Source organism: Bufo bufo, chromosome 4 (genome assembly GCF_905171765.1).
Source record: "Bufo bufo chromosome 4, aBufBuf1.1, whole genome shotgun sequence".
Lineage (NCBI taxonomy): Eukaryota > Metazoa > Chordata > Amphibia > Anura > Bufonidae > Bufo > Bufo bufo.
The window spans coordinates 497,131,744-497,146,650 of NC_053392.1; the positions used below are offsets into that span (position 1 = coordinate 497,131,744).

The 14,907-nt window shown below is 43.0% G+C and overlaps 1 protein-coding gene across 7 annotated transcripts in view; it reads right to left on the reverse strand.

Annotated features, from left to right (window-relative positions):
- The window catches only part of MAP4K3 (mitogen-activated protein kinase kinase kinase kinase 3), a 292,615-nt gene that overhangs the window by 106,371 nt on the left and 171,337 nt on the right, over positions 1–14,907 (reverse strand). For all 7 annotated transcript variants that reach the window (XM_040429607.1, XM_040429605.1, XM_040429606.1 and 4 more), the window contains exons 8-12: positions 9,388–9,460; positions 7,442–7,573; positions 6,092–6,154; positions 5,916–5,997; positions 416–526 (exon numbers count right to left, since the gene is read on the reverse strand). In XM_040429607.1, the coding sequence (XP_040285541.1) occupies positions 416–526; positions 5,916–5,997; positions 6,092–6,154; positions 7,442–7,573; positions 9,388–9,460 (461 nt within the window). The remainder of the gene's footprint in view (positions 1–415; positions 527–5,915; positions 5,998–6,091; positions 6,155–7,441; positions 7,574–9,387; positions 9,461–14,907) is intronic.

Consider the following 14,907-nt stretch of genomic DNA (forward strand, 5'->3'; position numbering starts at 1 on the left):
TTCTGTTTCTATAACGGAACAGAAAATCGTAAATAACAGCTCGGATGTGAACCTAGCCTTAACCAGTATGCAGTGACACACTGGCTTTATGTCACCCATAAGTCCCAGTTAACATTTGGTGGACATTGCGCTGAGGTTCTGGAGGCACAGTGTGAGACATTAATGGGGCTCATTTCAGATGTCAAGTATCAAATATAAAATGCATCAAATCAAATATAACTTAAAAGTATTTTTTTTTTGTGTTTTTACATTCTCTGTCAAGCGCATTTATACATTTTGTAATAAAGCTGAAGAGCAGCATGGAGAAAGTAATGCTGGTTGCACTCATGGTGGTCCGGTCAGCATTGCTGGAGAACATTGTACTGCAATCGTTTTATCATAAAAAGGAGCACTGAGTTACAAATAGTGGTCTTACCTCTGGATCGTCGTCATCAAAATCATGGTAACTAGAGTGGTCAGGATTATTCACCTTATCCAACAGCTCGATAGCAAGTGTACGATTCAAGGGCTGTGAGACAAAAGGATGCTACAAAAGCAAGGAAAAGTAATATTACAGCAGTGGCTCCAATTTTCTGCACTGTGCAATCTAATCAAGCAAATTAATCGCACTCATCTTCCAAAATATGTAGTGACTGCACCACACTGCAGTGATAGCCAGTCGCCCATGGCCATTCAAGCATGGTAATAAGTGGTCTGTAAAAACTGCATCTGTCAGCAGATTTGTACCCATGACACTGGCTGGCCTGCTACATGTGCACTTGGCAGCTGAAGGAATCTGTGTCGGTCCCATGTTCATATGTGCCCGCATTACTGAGAGAACTGAGGTTTTCATATAGGCAAATGAGCCTTTAGGAGCAACAGGGGCGTTACCATTACTCTTAAGAGGCTCTGCTCTCTCGGCAATGGCCTCATCCGCGTCCAGTGGGGCCCATCAGGCGTGATCACATTTACACTGCATGACCCTATCAATCAAAGGGTGCGGCAGCTGCAGAGAGTGCAGAGCCTCTCGGAGTAACGGCCACTCCTTTGTTGCTCCTAGGGGCTCATCTGCATATATTAAAACACCTGCAGGCAGCCGGTTAGCCAGTTCTTAGGTACAAATCTGACAGATAGCCTTAAATCATATCAGAGCTATCCATATGATAGAAGCTGCGGGATGTGGGGTCTTTGCCTGTGATACCAAATTTTTCAAAGGCTTCAGACAAAATACATGACACATGGTGGCAGACGTCAAAAATGAGAAAAAACAGCACATCTCCTGTAAGACATACCTTTAATAAGTGGTAATTATGACGCAGTTTTTATTTTCTTACACTATGTGGTGAGGGCCCATCTGATTTTGATATGGAGCCCCATGAATTATAGCTATGTCCCCACCCAATGAGTGCAGCTGAAGCTTGAAAAAAATTGGAAAATGAATGGCAATAAATTATGCCAAAAACAGCAATATCAGCATACCCTGGTATACATACTGAATCGTAATAGACAACTATAAAATGATTAATTTAAACATGGACCTCTATTTTTTTTATCCAATCTTTTCTACCCACTCATTTTATTTAGGATACTCCGCATTTATAGGAGGAAGTCAGAAGTGACCTGTATTTTCAGTGGAATACCTAAATGCAGGGGCGTACATAGAAATCATTTGGCCCCATAGCAAGAATCTGAATTCGGCCCCCTAACTCCGCCCACTACACACCCTGGCCCATCCCACCCCCTGTACTGGCTCCTCCCCTGCCACACCCACTTTGTATTCCTACTGACCCAGAGAATGAAGGGCACGGGTCAGTTTTTGCCACAAAGGGAACACCGTAGGAACAAAACCAGCAAAGCGGTAAAGGAATTGGTTTTTCTTTCCACTACATTGTATGCCATATTAAAGTACAACTTGTACCGCAAAAAAATAAGCCCTCATATGGATATGTGAACGGAAAAATAAAAAGGTTATGGCTCAAGGAAGATAGGGAAGAAAAATGAAAATGAAAAAATGAAAATGAAAAAATGAAAATGAAAAAATGAAAAAACCTCCGGTATTTTAATGGTTAAAAGGGTTATCCAACCCCTAATATGCCCCACAAAATGGCCCCAGAATACGCCACATTCCCACTTCCCTCACAGCAATGAGTTCCCCTCACTCACGGCATCTGAGAGTGTTAAAAACCGGAAGTGTGGGATTCCTCTTTAGGCGCGCTTTCCCCCAGCGGAGATCGGAGAAAGCACCCTGTTCTAAAAATAAGCCACAGCCTATACTAGGCTTCCAGGCTTATTGTTAGTATATCCCAGTTCAGGCCACTACATGGCAGCACTGAACTGTCATATAGTGATTTCTATACAGACTAAAGTCTCATGCAGACGTACGTGGAACACGGTCAGTGAGATACAGGACTGGCATTGCAGGAGCGCACGGCGTCATAGCAACCAATGACGCCGTGCGCTCCTGCAATGCCAGTCGGGCGTTCCACGGACGTCTGCATGAGGCTTAATGGAGCAATTTACATCTGATGATTGTAAGTTGTGGTCCACTTGGGGGGGACCTAACAAAAAGAAAAGTGAATAAAAAGTGGTCAAGTCATACACACCCCAAAATGGTATTGTCAAAAATCACAGATCGTCCCATAAAAAATTAGCCCCCATACATCTCCATAGATATAGCTATAAAAAAGTTATGAGGGTCAGAATATCGCGATGAAAAGAAAAAAAAAATATTTATGAAGTGAATCCTGTGTATTTAAGTTTTATTTAGACAATTTTTTTAAATGTTTCTGTGGGGATTTGAACTCACAATCATCTAAATTAAAGGCAAGAACCTTAACCACTGGGCTATAGAGCTTAATGCTAAGTCATTGCTGAAAAACCTCATAGAAGTTTCTCTTGTATTAAAAACCTCATAGAAGGTTCGCTTGTATGACACAAGAGAAACTTCTATGAAGTTTTTCAGGAATGAATTTACACTAAACTCTATAGCTCAGGGGTTAAGGTTCTTGTCTTTAATGTAGATGGTTGTGAGTTTGAATCCTCACAGAAACATTTCAAAAATAGAGAGTTAGACTTGTATACACAGGGTGGCCCCCAAGCATAGTGACCATGCTTGGGAATACCCCTTTCACGTTCATAACACTGACTCCATATATGGACATATCCATATATGGAGTCAGAGCAGGGACTCCTAAGCCGGGAAATTCCCCACTCAGGCCCCTGACTGAGCATAGAGGAAGTAAGCAGGGCCTAGAACAGAAGAAAAGTTGGCGGGGCCTTCCTGGGGCTCCGGGCCCCATAGCAGCTGCGTGGTCTGCCTATATTGGCAGTAAGCCACCGCCTAAATGTATGTTACATATAGTTTTATTATCATTATATAACATTAATACTGGCTAGGGCTGCACGATATGGGAATTTTGTGCGATTGCGATTAGGGCCCTAAAAATTGTGATAACGATATGCGATGCGATATTTTAAGGGAATTGTGCTAGAGGTCTATTTGCTTGGATTTTCCCATACGAGCCGCTGACGCGGCTGGGTATGACATACAGTACAGACCAAAAGTTTGGACACACCTTCTCATTCAAAGAGTTTTCTTTATTTTCATGACTATGAAGGCATCAAAACTATGAATTAACACATGTGGAATTATATACATAACAAACAAGTGTGAAACAACTGAAAATATGTCATATTCTAGGTTCTTCAAAGTAGCCACCTTTTGCTTTGATTACTGCTTTGCACACTCTTGGCATTCTCTTGATGAGCTTCAAGAGGTAGTCCCCTGAAATGGTCTTCCAACAGTCTTGAAGGAGTTCCCAGAGATGCTTAGCACTTGTTGGCCCTTTTGCCTTCACTCTGCGGTCCAGCTCACCCCAAACCATCTCGATTGGGTTCAGGTCCGGTGACTATGGAGGCCAGGTCATCTGGCGCAGCACCCCATCACTCTCCTTCATGGTCAAATAGCCCTTACTTTCAAAGTTTTCCCAATTTTTCGGCTGACTGACTGACCTTTATTTCTTAAAGTAATGATGGCCACTCGTTTTTCTTTACTTAGCTGCTTTTTTCTTGCCATAATACAAATTCTAACAGTCTATTCAGTAGGACTATCAGCTGTGTATCTACCTGACTTCTCCTTAACACAACTGGTGGTCCCAACCCCTTTTATAAGGCAAGAAATCCCACTTATTAAACCTGACAGGGCACACCTGTGAAGTGAAAACCATTTCAGGGGACTACCTCTTGAAGCTCATCAAGAGAATGCCAAGAGTGTGCAAAGCAGTAATCAAAGCAAAAGGTGGCTACTTTGAAGAACCTAGAATATGACATATTTTCAGTTGTTTCACACTTGTTTGCTATGTATATAATTCCACATGTGTTAATTAATAGTTTTGATGCCTTCAGTGTGAATCTACAATTTTCATAGTCATGAAAATAAAGAAAACTCTTTGAATGAGAAGGTGTGTCCAAACTTTTGGTCTGTACTGTAGTTATGGGGGATCTGTGGATGACGCTGTTATGTGGGGGATCTGTGGATGACGCTGTTATGTGGGGGATCTGTGGATGACGCTGTTATGTGGGGGATCTGTGGATGACGCTGTTATGTGGGGGATCTGTGGATGACGCTGTTATGTGGGGGATCTGTGGATGACGCTGTTATGTGGGGGATCTGTGGATGACGCTGTTATGTGGGGGATCTGTGGATGACGCTGTTATGTGGGGGATCTGTGGAGGACGCTGTTATGTGGGGGATCTGTGGAGGACGCTGTTATGTGGGGGATCTGTGGAGGACGCTGTTATGTGGGGGATCTCTGGAGGACGCTGTTATGTGGGGGATCTGTGGAGGACACTGTTATGTGGGGGATCTGTGGAGGACACAATGGAAGTCAATGGGGACGGATCCGTTTGAAGATGACACAGCATGGCTCAATTTTCAAACGGATCCGTCCCCCATTGACTTTCAATGTAAAGTCAAAACGGATCCGTTTGCATTATCATGAACAAAAAAAAAAAAAAAAAAAAAAATTTTTTTTTTTGTTCATGGTTATGCAAACGGATCCGTTCTGAACGGATGCAAGCGTTTGCATTATAGGAGCGGATCCGTCTGTGCAGACACCAGACGGATCCGCTCCTAACGCTAGTGTGAAAGTAGCCTTATATGGGGGATTTGTGGAGGACACTGTTATGGGGATCTGTGGAGGAAACTGTTATGGGGGATCTGTGGAGGACAGTGTTATGGGGGATCTGTGGAGGACACTTATGGGGGACCTGTGGATGACGCTGTTATGGGGTGGATCTGTGGATGGCACTGTTATATGGGATGTGTGCTATGACACATAGGGCCATGAGGGGGGCCAGCATAAGACACACATATAGCATCTTATGCTGGTTCCCCTTATGGCCCTATGTGTCCCCTCATGTGTCCTAAACTGCGCACATAACTGGCTTTGTGTGTAAAGTATTTTACTACTGTCTGAAACAATCTCTCTCCTATTGATAAAATGGCCAGCCTCTGTACTCACTTTCACTATGAATGCACGGTAGCGAGCGGTAGCGAGCGGGCTGGCCGGCGCGTGACTGACGTCACTTAGTCACGCTCCTCCCACTAAGTGATGTAGTCTCGCTGCAGTGCATTCATAGTGAAAGTGAGTACAGAGGCTGGCCATTTTATCAATAGGAGAGAGCTTGTTTCAGACAGTAGTAAAATACTTTACACACAAAGCCAGTTATGTGCGCGGGGCCCCTTCATATATAATCGCAGCATTTTCGGGTTGGCCAAATCGCATTTGGCGATTATAGCGATTCGATTATTTTTTCGATATATTGTGCAGCCCTAATACTGGCCAAATAAAACAAGGATAAAGACCGTGAAATCAGCAACCACTACTCTCCCAAACCTACAGACATCAGTGACACAGGATACATTATTAACTTACCTGTAACAATTTTTCAGCTGTAGGTCTTTTCTTAGGATTTTTCGTCAGAGCCATTTTGACAAAATGATGAAAACTATTTGACCTTCAATGGAAAAATTAAGAAAGAAAATATGAATACCTGGAGAATGGAAAAACATGTGCGCTTGAGCAGAAACAGGGGGAGGTCTGTTACTTACCATTTCATCTTATCTTTTAACTTTGGAGGCTGGAAGTTGCTCTTTGTCATTAGGAATAAGGCCCTAAAAACACATATCCATTAATGCCAAGGGAGAGGCATGAAAACTGACAAAAACAAAAGAACTATACGATACGATAAAAAAACTACTCTGATGAGAAGTGTGACATTTGAATATTTCTAAATCATTCATCATTAGAAAAGAAAAGCAATTTTAATGGGAGGTGTAGGAAAAGAGATGAGGAAGAGAATGGAGGGGATTAGTTACGGGGGAGAAGTAAGGGGACGAGGGAAAGGTGGGGAAGAAATCAAGAGGAGAATGGAAGGGAGAGGTACTGGGAAGAAGTGAGAGTAAAGCGGAGAGGGGGGAATGTTGGGGGAAGAAATGAAGAGGAGAATGGAGGGGGACGGGGAAGAAGACAGGGGAAGAGGTTGGGTGAAGGACATGGTGGGGAGTGGCAGGAAGTAAGCAAAAAAAGGCGGCCAAGGATAGAGGGAGTGATTAAATAAAGAGGGAGAAGAAAAGAAGAGAGAGAGAGGTAAGAAAGTGACAGAAAGTATGAATATTCCTACATATTGCACACAAAAAAATTATCCAGGGAGTAAGTATCTGACAGGAAGTGATGCTTTACGTATCATAGTTAAATGACCGTTGCACTGACTACATTTCCTATATGGATGTAGAGTTGTGCAGTGCCAATGTATTTATGATCTATCCATCGGTGTGTATCTCACACCCAGCACCCCCACTGATCATATGTTTGACGGAGTCATGGACTGCTGCGTCCTCTTCAATGTTTAAATGCACACGTATAGTTCAGGGAATCGGCAACCTCCGGCACTCCAGCTGTTCTGCAACTAAAACTCCCACAATCCTCCTTTTACTTCTATGGGAGTTACAAGAACAGCCAACATAGGGTACATGCTGGGAGTTGTAGTTTCACAGCAGCTGGAGTGCCGACGGTTGCTGATCCCTGGTGTAGACTGTAGTGGCGGTGCAGTGTAATGAAACCTCTCTCTGTCATTCACTTGAATAGGACAAGTTACTGGAACCGGTATACTGCACCGCCGCAACAAGCTAAATGGCATGATGCAGCACTCGCACGAACAGCTGATCAGAGGGGGTGCTGGGAGGCTGACCTCTGCCAATCTAATATTGATGCTGAGGATAAGATATCAATATCATGACATTGCACAACCCCTTTAATCTGTCTAAGGGGGAGTGGTTGTTAAATGGGGAGACAAGTTATATAGGGTAAGATTTTTTTTATTTTATGTTTTTTGCAGTTTTTAACACAGTAATAAAACATCTTCTAAAAACTGAGAGGAGAACAGATTGTATGTGCTGTACCTCATTGGATGCAGGTCAAACATAGGAGGCTGAAGCTCTGCCAGCTCTATAGATGTGATGCCTACTGCCCAGATATCACATAACTGGTTATAGCCACCTTTCCTCTCCACAGCAGCCACTTCGGGAGCCATCCTAAGAACACAGTTTACAGTTTCAGAGATTTTGATATGCCGCTCAAAGTTTCCACAATTAAAGGGGTATTCACATCTCGGCAATGCTATGTAACATAAAATCATTTTTAAAATATGTACGGTATGTTTGCAAATTTTATCATTTTTTTTTAATTCACTATTTCCAAGATTTTGATTCCTCTGCACCCGGGGGTGCTTTCATCCCCTGATCATAACCTCTGCCTTCATGGAAATGTGTCACCAAAAATTTTATCTGCCAGTTAAAACCAGATAGTAGAACATATCCTTTTTTCGAATCTGTTTTTATTTTCGGATTGTAGATTTTTTTTATTTTATTTCCTGGACATGATTATGTAGGCGGCCTTCTTGCCTGAGCATTTACACAGCATTAAAAAATTGCTTAAGGCAGCCCCATTGGCCATAGACACAATGGTCATGAGGGGACCTCACTGACTTCTATGGCAGAGTCTTCTAGGCATAGGTCATTGTACAGGGAAGGAGTAGATAAGCTCTGACAGTCACCTATTGGTGGATCCTGTCTTATCTATTCACAGAGGTGATATCATTACAGGCAGGATTAGAATGAGTTAACTACAGTAAAGTGATCTGTACAAACCAAGAAGTGGTGCCAATAGTGGCCACTATGAAAACTGCAGGATTTTTGGTTTTAGTTTAAATATAAAAAGTGACATGGAAAATTAAAAATAACATCATCAAAAATTATTTAAAAATATGTTAAACATAAAAAACGTGAATTAAACAGCAGATGATTTTCTGATGACACATTCCCTTTAATCCAGCAGCAGTGGCAGCGACTGCACCATGGGCTAGCATCTCAGAAGCTTGCATGCTGTAGTACATGCGGTGGTTCCCTGCCTGGACCATCGCTCTGCAAATCCACTGAATTCTATAGGACGGCTCTGAGCATGTACAGTAGACCTGGGAGCATTCTACAGATGCTACTAAGGCTTATATGGAAGCACTCGGAGCGCCCCGCTTGAGAGCAACCACTGATATATGATCTAGACCCGGGAATGTGGAGCAGAGAAAAGACCAGGTCTACAGAGAAAAGAGATGGGAAAAACCTTTCACAAAATAAAAAGTGAATGATGACAACATTTTCTAATGCTCTTCAACACAGAAGGCTTGGAGGAGTCCACTGCATTACTCCCACTGCATTACTCCCAGTGCACACCATTTGGCACAGGGAACTCGGATTGCTGGAAGAACAATGTGAACTATCCTGCGACTGAAATTCAATAATGGTAGCAGATAAATAATCCAATGATCCTAAAGTCATGAGGTCATCTATAATCAGCCTGGCCTCCAACTCAAAGAGCAAGAAATAAAAGCTTTCAAGGGGTTTCCACCAAAAACATGCCTCCACCTGTCTACAAGAGGTACCTGGCACTGCAGCTCAGCCCCATTGACTCACTTCAATGGAGGTGATCTGCAGATAAAGCCAGTGGACAGATGTGGCGCTGTACCTGGAAGAAAGTACCATTGTATTTCTAATCCAGGACAACCCCTTTACACGGGGGGGGGGCTATATACCTAAACTGAATACTGGTGGACATGTCATACCTTTGAAATATTCATTCTGTTGCAATTTAGACGAGGGTTTTGTCCATATATGTAGGATCCATGCTACATATATCGAATATACCGTATAAACAACCACTTGCCAAACAGCCCCCACACTAGTGATACCTTGGGCACTTGGTGGCTGTAACCCAGCAGAGGACAGAAGATATCCACAAGGATCCACTTCAGGCAAATAGCAAATGAATGAGAAATAAAGAAGAAACCTCTTACCAATACGGTGTTCCAATGAAAGACTTTCGTTTAGCTATAGTGGCTGTTATTTGAGCGGACACTCCAAAATCAGCTTTAAAAAAAAAGAAGAAAAAAAAAATTAAGAACATTAAACTGTTGGTTGCAAATCTTATATTTGGCTACATATTTAATGAAGACGAGAGAGAGGAAGATTTCAGTGGTGCTTAAAGGGGTCGTCCAGCCGCTGAAATCTTTTTAAAACTGTCTCAGATCGATCTAATAACAATAAGGCTGGGTTCACATATTTAGTAATTGCACTCACTTATATAGTGCTGACATATTCTGCAGCGCTTTACAGCCATTGGGGCTCACAATCTAAAGTCCCCATCAGTATGTCAGTAGAGTGTGGGAGAACATACAAACTCCATGCAAACTGTCCTTGGTCAGATTCGAACCTAGGCCCCTAGAACTGCAAGGCACCAGCGTTCCAAGCCACTGTGCTGTGTACTCCGGCAGACTAGTAACAGGCCGCTGAAGTTCACAGTATCCGGCATAGCTGAATACCACCGTGCACCTCCTGTAATGGGATCCAGTGGGGATCCGGCTGCTTTCCAGCATATAAACCGGCTTTTAGCAGGACAAAAAAATGGTGAGTGTGGCTGAAAGCCGGCATATACGCCGGATACAGTGCGTTTCAGCAGTCTGTTTCTCCGCCGGAACAGACTGACGGAGTTCACAGCGCACATGTGAACACAGCCTAGGAGTTACTCACCTTACTGTTCCCTCGCCACTCCCATTCCCCATGGCGATTTCATTTCTGGTCCAGCTGAACATGCGGTAAATGGCCACTCTGCAACCAACTCATCAGCTGCAGCAGTGACCCAGTCAGCACCTGGTCAGAGATGGAGCGACGGTGGATTGAGGGGAGTATACCTTATTTTATTGATTTACTATCCAGTACCCACCCTAAAGCACCAGACGGCTAGTACAACTGGTAAGCATACAAGTACATATGCTTGAGAGAGGGCTGGAGGACTGAGGAACATCACTACACACTCCAGATACTAGCAAGTAGTCATCTCCTCCTCTTCCTCACCTGGACAGGATTGTAGGTCGCTGTCCCCTCTTGTACGATGAATGCCCTGTCTTGTTCTCCAACTGCAAATAAACCATGAAGGCCAACTAGAAGTGACACTTTCCTTCCTATACTGATGAAAGGAATGCATGCTCCAACATAACTATGTGAAACTGAGTTTGAGCAGGAGCAATAACCCAGTCTTGGGTGGAAAGAGACCTTATCCCCATTGGCTGGCCCTATCAAATCCTCTTTGTAGGTAGAATCTAAGTATGGAAAAACTTCCTAAACACTTTCAGCAGGATTTCCAGTTTCTGTATGGACACCTTTCAAGCAGTTCTCTTTGAATGACAGGTCCCATCACCCTACGTGGCCCCATGATGAGCATCATAAACCTACGTGACATTACCTGCCCTAGAATAATGATTGACTAATCACCAGCTCCACACATCAGCGCTTATAGAAATGTGACCAATAAAGACACAGTACACTGCGCCAACTAGCCACCAGCAACGGAAGGAGGGTGTGCTACAAATAACCTAATAAAGCAATGGAAGCTACATGTGACCCATCTATGAAGACCACAAGGCCACACAAAGCTATGTGATGCCGTGTAGCAGAAATTACCTTTACAAAGGGTTTCTTTTGTCTGACGTAAATGAATCATAGGTTGACCTTTACAACAACCATTTACGCGGCGTGCCGAGCACCATGTAGGTAATTTGTACTGCTCGTGCATTAGATGATGCCCTCTTCTTCAGTCACATCCAGGGTTGCATTAAAAATTCTGCTTGTTATGACATACTCCCTGCCATCATTACTTGGAAGACTTTATATCAGATTACTGTATAATGTATGTGTTATGGGCCAATAATCAGGGCAATTATCAGGGAGGAGTGTTCCCCAATAACTGCCCTGGGTAAAGATACCGCCGATCACCCAATGATAAAATGCCCGTTCAGCGGATGAAATCATTGCTGATGTGGACACCTACATTTCCGAGTTGTAGATTAAAGGGGTTTGGCCACTTCAGCAAGTGGCATTTATCATGTATCAAATTATGCACTGCTCGTTTCCATGGTTACGACCACCCCGCAATCCAACAGTGGTGGTCGTGTTTGCACACTATAGGAAAAAATATCAGCCTCTCTGGTGGCCTGGACCGTGGGAGCGCACATAGGCTGGTGCTTTTTTTTTAATAGTCTGCAAGCACGGCCACCACCAATGGATTGCAGGGTGGTCGTAACCATGGTAACGAACAGTGTATAATATGATGGAAAAATTAATCTAGCCAACAAAGGAAGTAATATGGACAATCACAATACATTAGAAAGTGCCTTGTATTAACTTCTTCTACATAATAAATGCTATTTGCTTAAGTGACACAACCCCTTTAAGGATTCTGCTGCCCAAAAACTAGGAATCTGTAACGACTCAGAGCAGGCAATTATCTAACTAGCAGAAAATTATCAGGAATGAATGGATCGTTCCTGATAGTTGCCATGTAAAGGGAAGGGACATCTAGGGTCTATTCACAAGACCGGATTTTTCTGTCCACATCCATTCCGCAATTTTGCAGATCAGAAGCAGACCCATTCATTTCAATGGGGCCACAAAAGATGCGGACAGCACACAGTGAACTTCCATTCTGTGGCCCCGCAAAATAAGATAGAACATGTCCTATTATTGTCCGTATTTGCAGATAAGAATAGGCATTTCTATGTTCCGAAGGATGTTCCGATCCGCAAAATGCGGAACACACATGGCCTGTATCCGTAATTTGCGGTCTTCAAAAACGGATATGGTTGTATGAATGAGCCCTTAGTAATATTTCTCAATAAAAGCGCTAAAGCACAGCATAAACCAGGGATCAGCAACCTCCGGCACTCCAGCTGTTCTGAAACTACAACTCCCAGAATCCTCTTTTTACTTCTATGGGAGATACAAAACCAGCGGTGTAAGTTTGCATGCTAGGAGTTGTAGTTTCACAGCTGGAGTGCCGAAAGTTGCTGATCCTTGGCATAAACCTGCACAGACACCAAAGCAGGACTGTACGCAGCTAGCCTGAGAGCTAATAGGAAACAGCAGGTTCTGCACGTCATTCAGACATCTTTTATAAATATGCTGAAAAAAGTATTTGTCCCTTTACGATTTATTCTATTATTGCACACTTCTCAACTTCATGGCTATAAAACAAATTTACCATATTTTAAGCTTTATAAGACGCACTGTTTTCCCCCAAAAGTGTGATATATAGTATGTATAATATTTTTTTCTTATTTTCCTCCTAAAACCTTGGTGCATCTTATAAAGTGGAAAATACAGTAAATGCTATGAACACCTTTGGGCTGTTTTTTTTGTGGTTCATTTGCTTACAAAATACAAATTTCATCAACTTTTTCAATACTCTTCACTAAAAAATTCCTACCGTTTCTTTTCAGCTAGCTGGGTGGTGCTGCTGAACATGACATAAACCCGTCACAGCATTGCTCCCGTCTCTGACGACTCTCTCTGCTCCCGCTGCACTTTTCTCAATGTAAGCCCCCTTGCACACGACTGTATGTATTTTGCAGTCCGCAAAAAATACGGATGACATCTGTGTGCATTCCGTATTTTGCGGAACGGAACAGCTGGCCCCTAATAAAACAGTCCTATCCTTGTCCGTAATGCGGACAAGAATAGGACATGTTCTATTTTTTGGCGTAACGGAAATACAATAACGGAATGCACACTGAGTACCTTCAGTTTTTTTTTTTTGCGGACCCATTGAAATGAATGGTTCCGTATATGGTCCGCAAAAAAAAAAAAACGGACACGGAAACAAAATATGTTCGTGTGCAAGAGGCCTAAGGCCTCATGCACACGACTGTGATCGGCCCGGGAAAACATGGGCAGCGGGTCGTCCACATCACCTGAACCGGCTGCAGCTCCACTGACCTGAAATGACCATCATAGTATCTTATGATACAGTCAGTTCATATCTGATCGCAGGGCTATTGCAGTGTACCTAAATGAGGATGTGAGCACACTGCCATAACCCCGCCATCAGACAGATACTGACTGTACCATAAGATACTATGCCTCCTGTGCCTCATCTTATTGAATAAGCAGCTGGGTAGATGGTTGTGCCACCATATGAGTCATCCTTTAATGAAGTCCAAGTTTCCATGACGGACCCCTGCTGAACACTAGGAAGACCGTAAAACGTACAGTGCAATTCAGTGAAGGCACAGCGTGGTCTCTTTATTAACCCCCAGGATTATTTTCCCATTACCCCGGTTTGGCCCAGTAGTTAAATCTGGTAGGTGGGAGATAAAGAGGATAATCGTTTTAAGACTCATGGAAGATTTGCATCTATTAAACCCTATCATTTTGCAGGGGTATTGGCGACTCAGATTAAAGGATTTATCAAACCATGGCAATAACCCATCCAATATCAGGAAGCGCTTTTCTTTTACATTGAAACACTGTCCTGTAGACTTTCACTTAGTGTCCGATATCTCAGTCACAATAACAGTGATTTCTTTATGACATATATGTGGTTATATATTGTATAGGGGTTTCCTCTGCTCAGCAGTAGAGATGTGAGGATAGTCATAATTTATGGACCTGCGCTATTAGACACATCAGGTTAGGGCGAGACGCTCGATCGCTGCAGCCATTGATTGGTTGAGCAGCATTCACAGCCATGTTGTGCCAAGATGTCAGCAGTACATGGAGAACAGGGTTGACATTCATCACAATAGCGGGAGATCAGGGAGGGGAGTATAAATTGGTTTATTTTTTTCACATCAATAGGATCCTGCTGCAAGACAAATATATTTTGCCTGATTATCCCTTTAACCCCAAATGTTTTTTTTTTTGTTTTTGCGTTTTCGTTTTGTGCTCCCTGCCTTCCCAGTGCCATAACTTTTTTATTTTTCTGCGGGGCGATCTGTACTTTTCATTCATATCATTCTGGGGTGTGTATGACTTTTTGATCACTTTCTATTTAATTTCTTTTGTAGAAAATGAAGCGACCAAGCGGCCATTTTGACACTTTTTTCAGTTTCACTGTTTGCCATATGGGGAAGATATTTTTCGCTTCCCACTTCACCATTCAGCTCAGCCGCCAGCGCTCCCCAGCAGCAGCACATTGCGCTGCTGGTCTCTGTAGGAGGAGGGTGCCGGCCAGGAATCTGCATGTGGACTCCTCCTACACAGAAAACACAATATGTACCAGTATCCTGCTTCTGCTGGGAAGCGCAGATCATCGAAGGAACTAGGTGACTATGTACTGTTTATTTTTTAACTTCCTGTGAAGGGGGCACATATCTTTGCATCGCTACTATGAGGGGGCACATATCTGGCATAACTATTCTCCTAGAGATATTTCTCCATTCATTCTAGATAACTAAAGTAAGTGTAGATATATAAAGAAAGTCCCACAAATTACATTAAACAACAACTTCTGATGCACAAATGGCACATATGCTACTCACAAA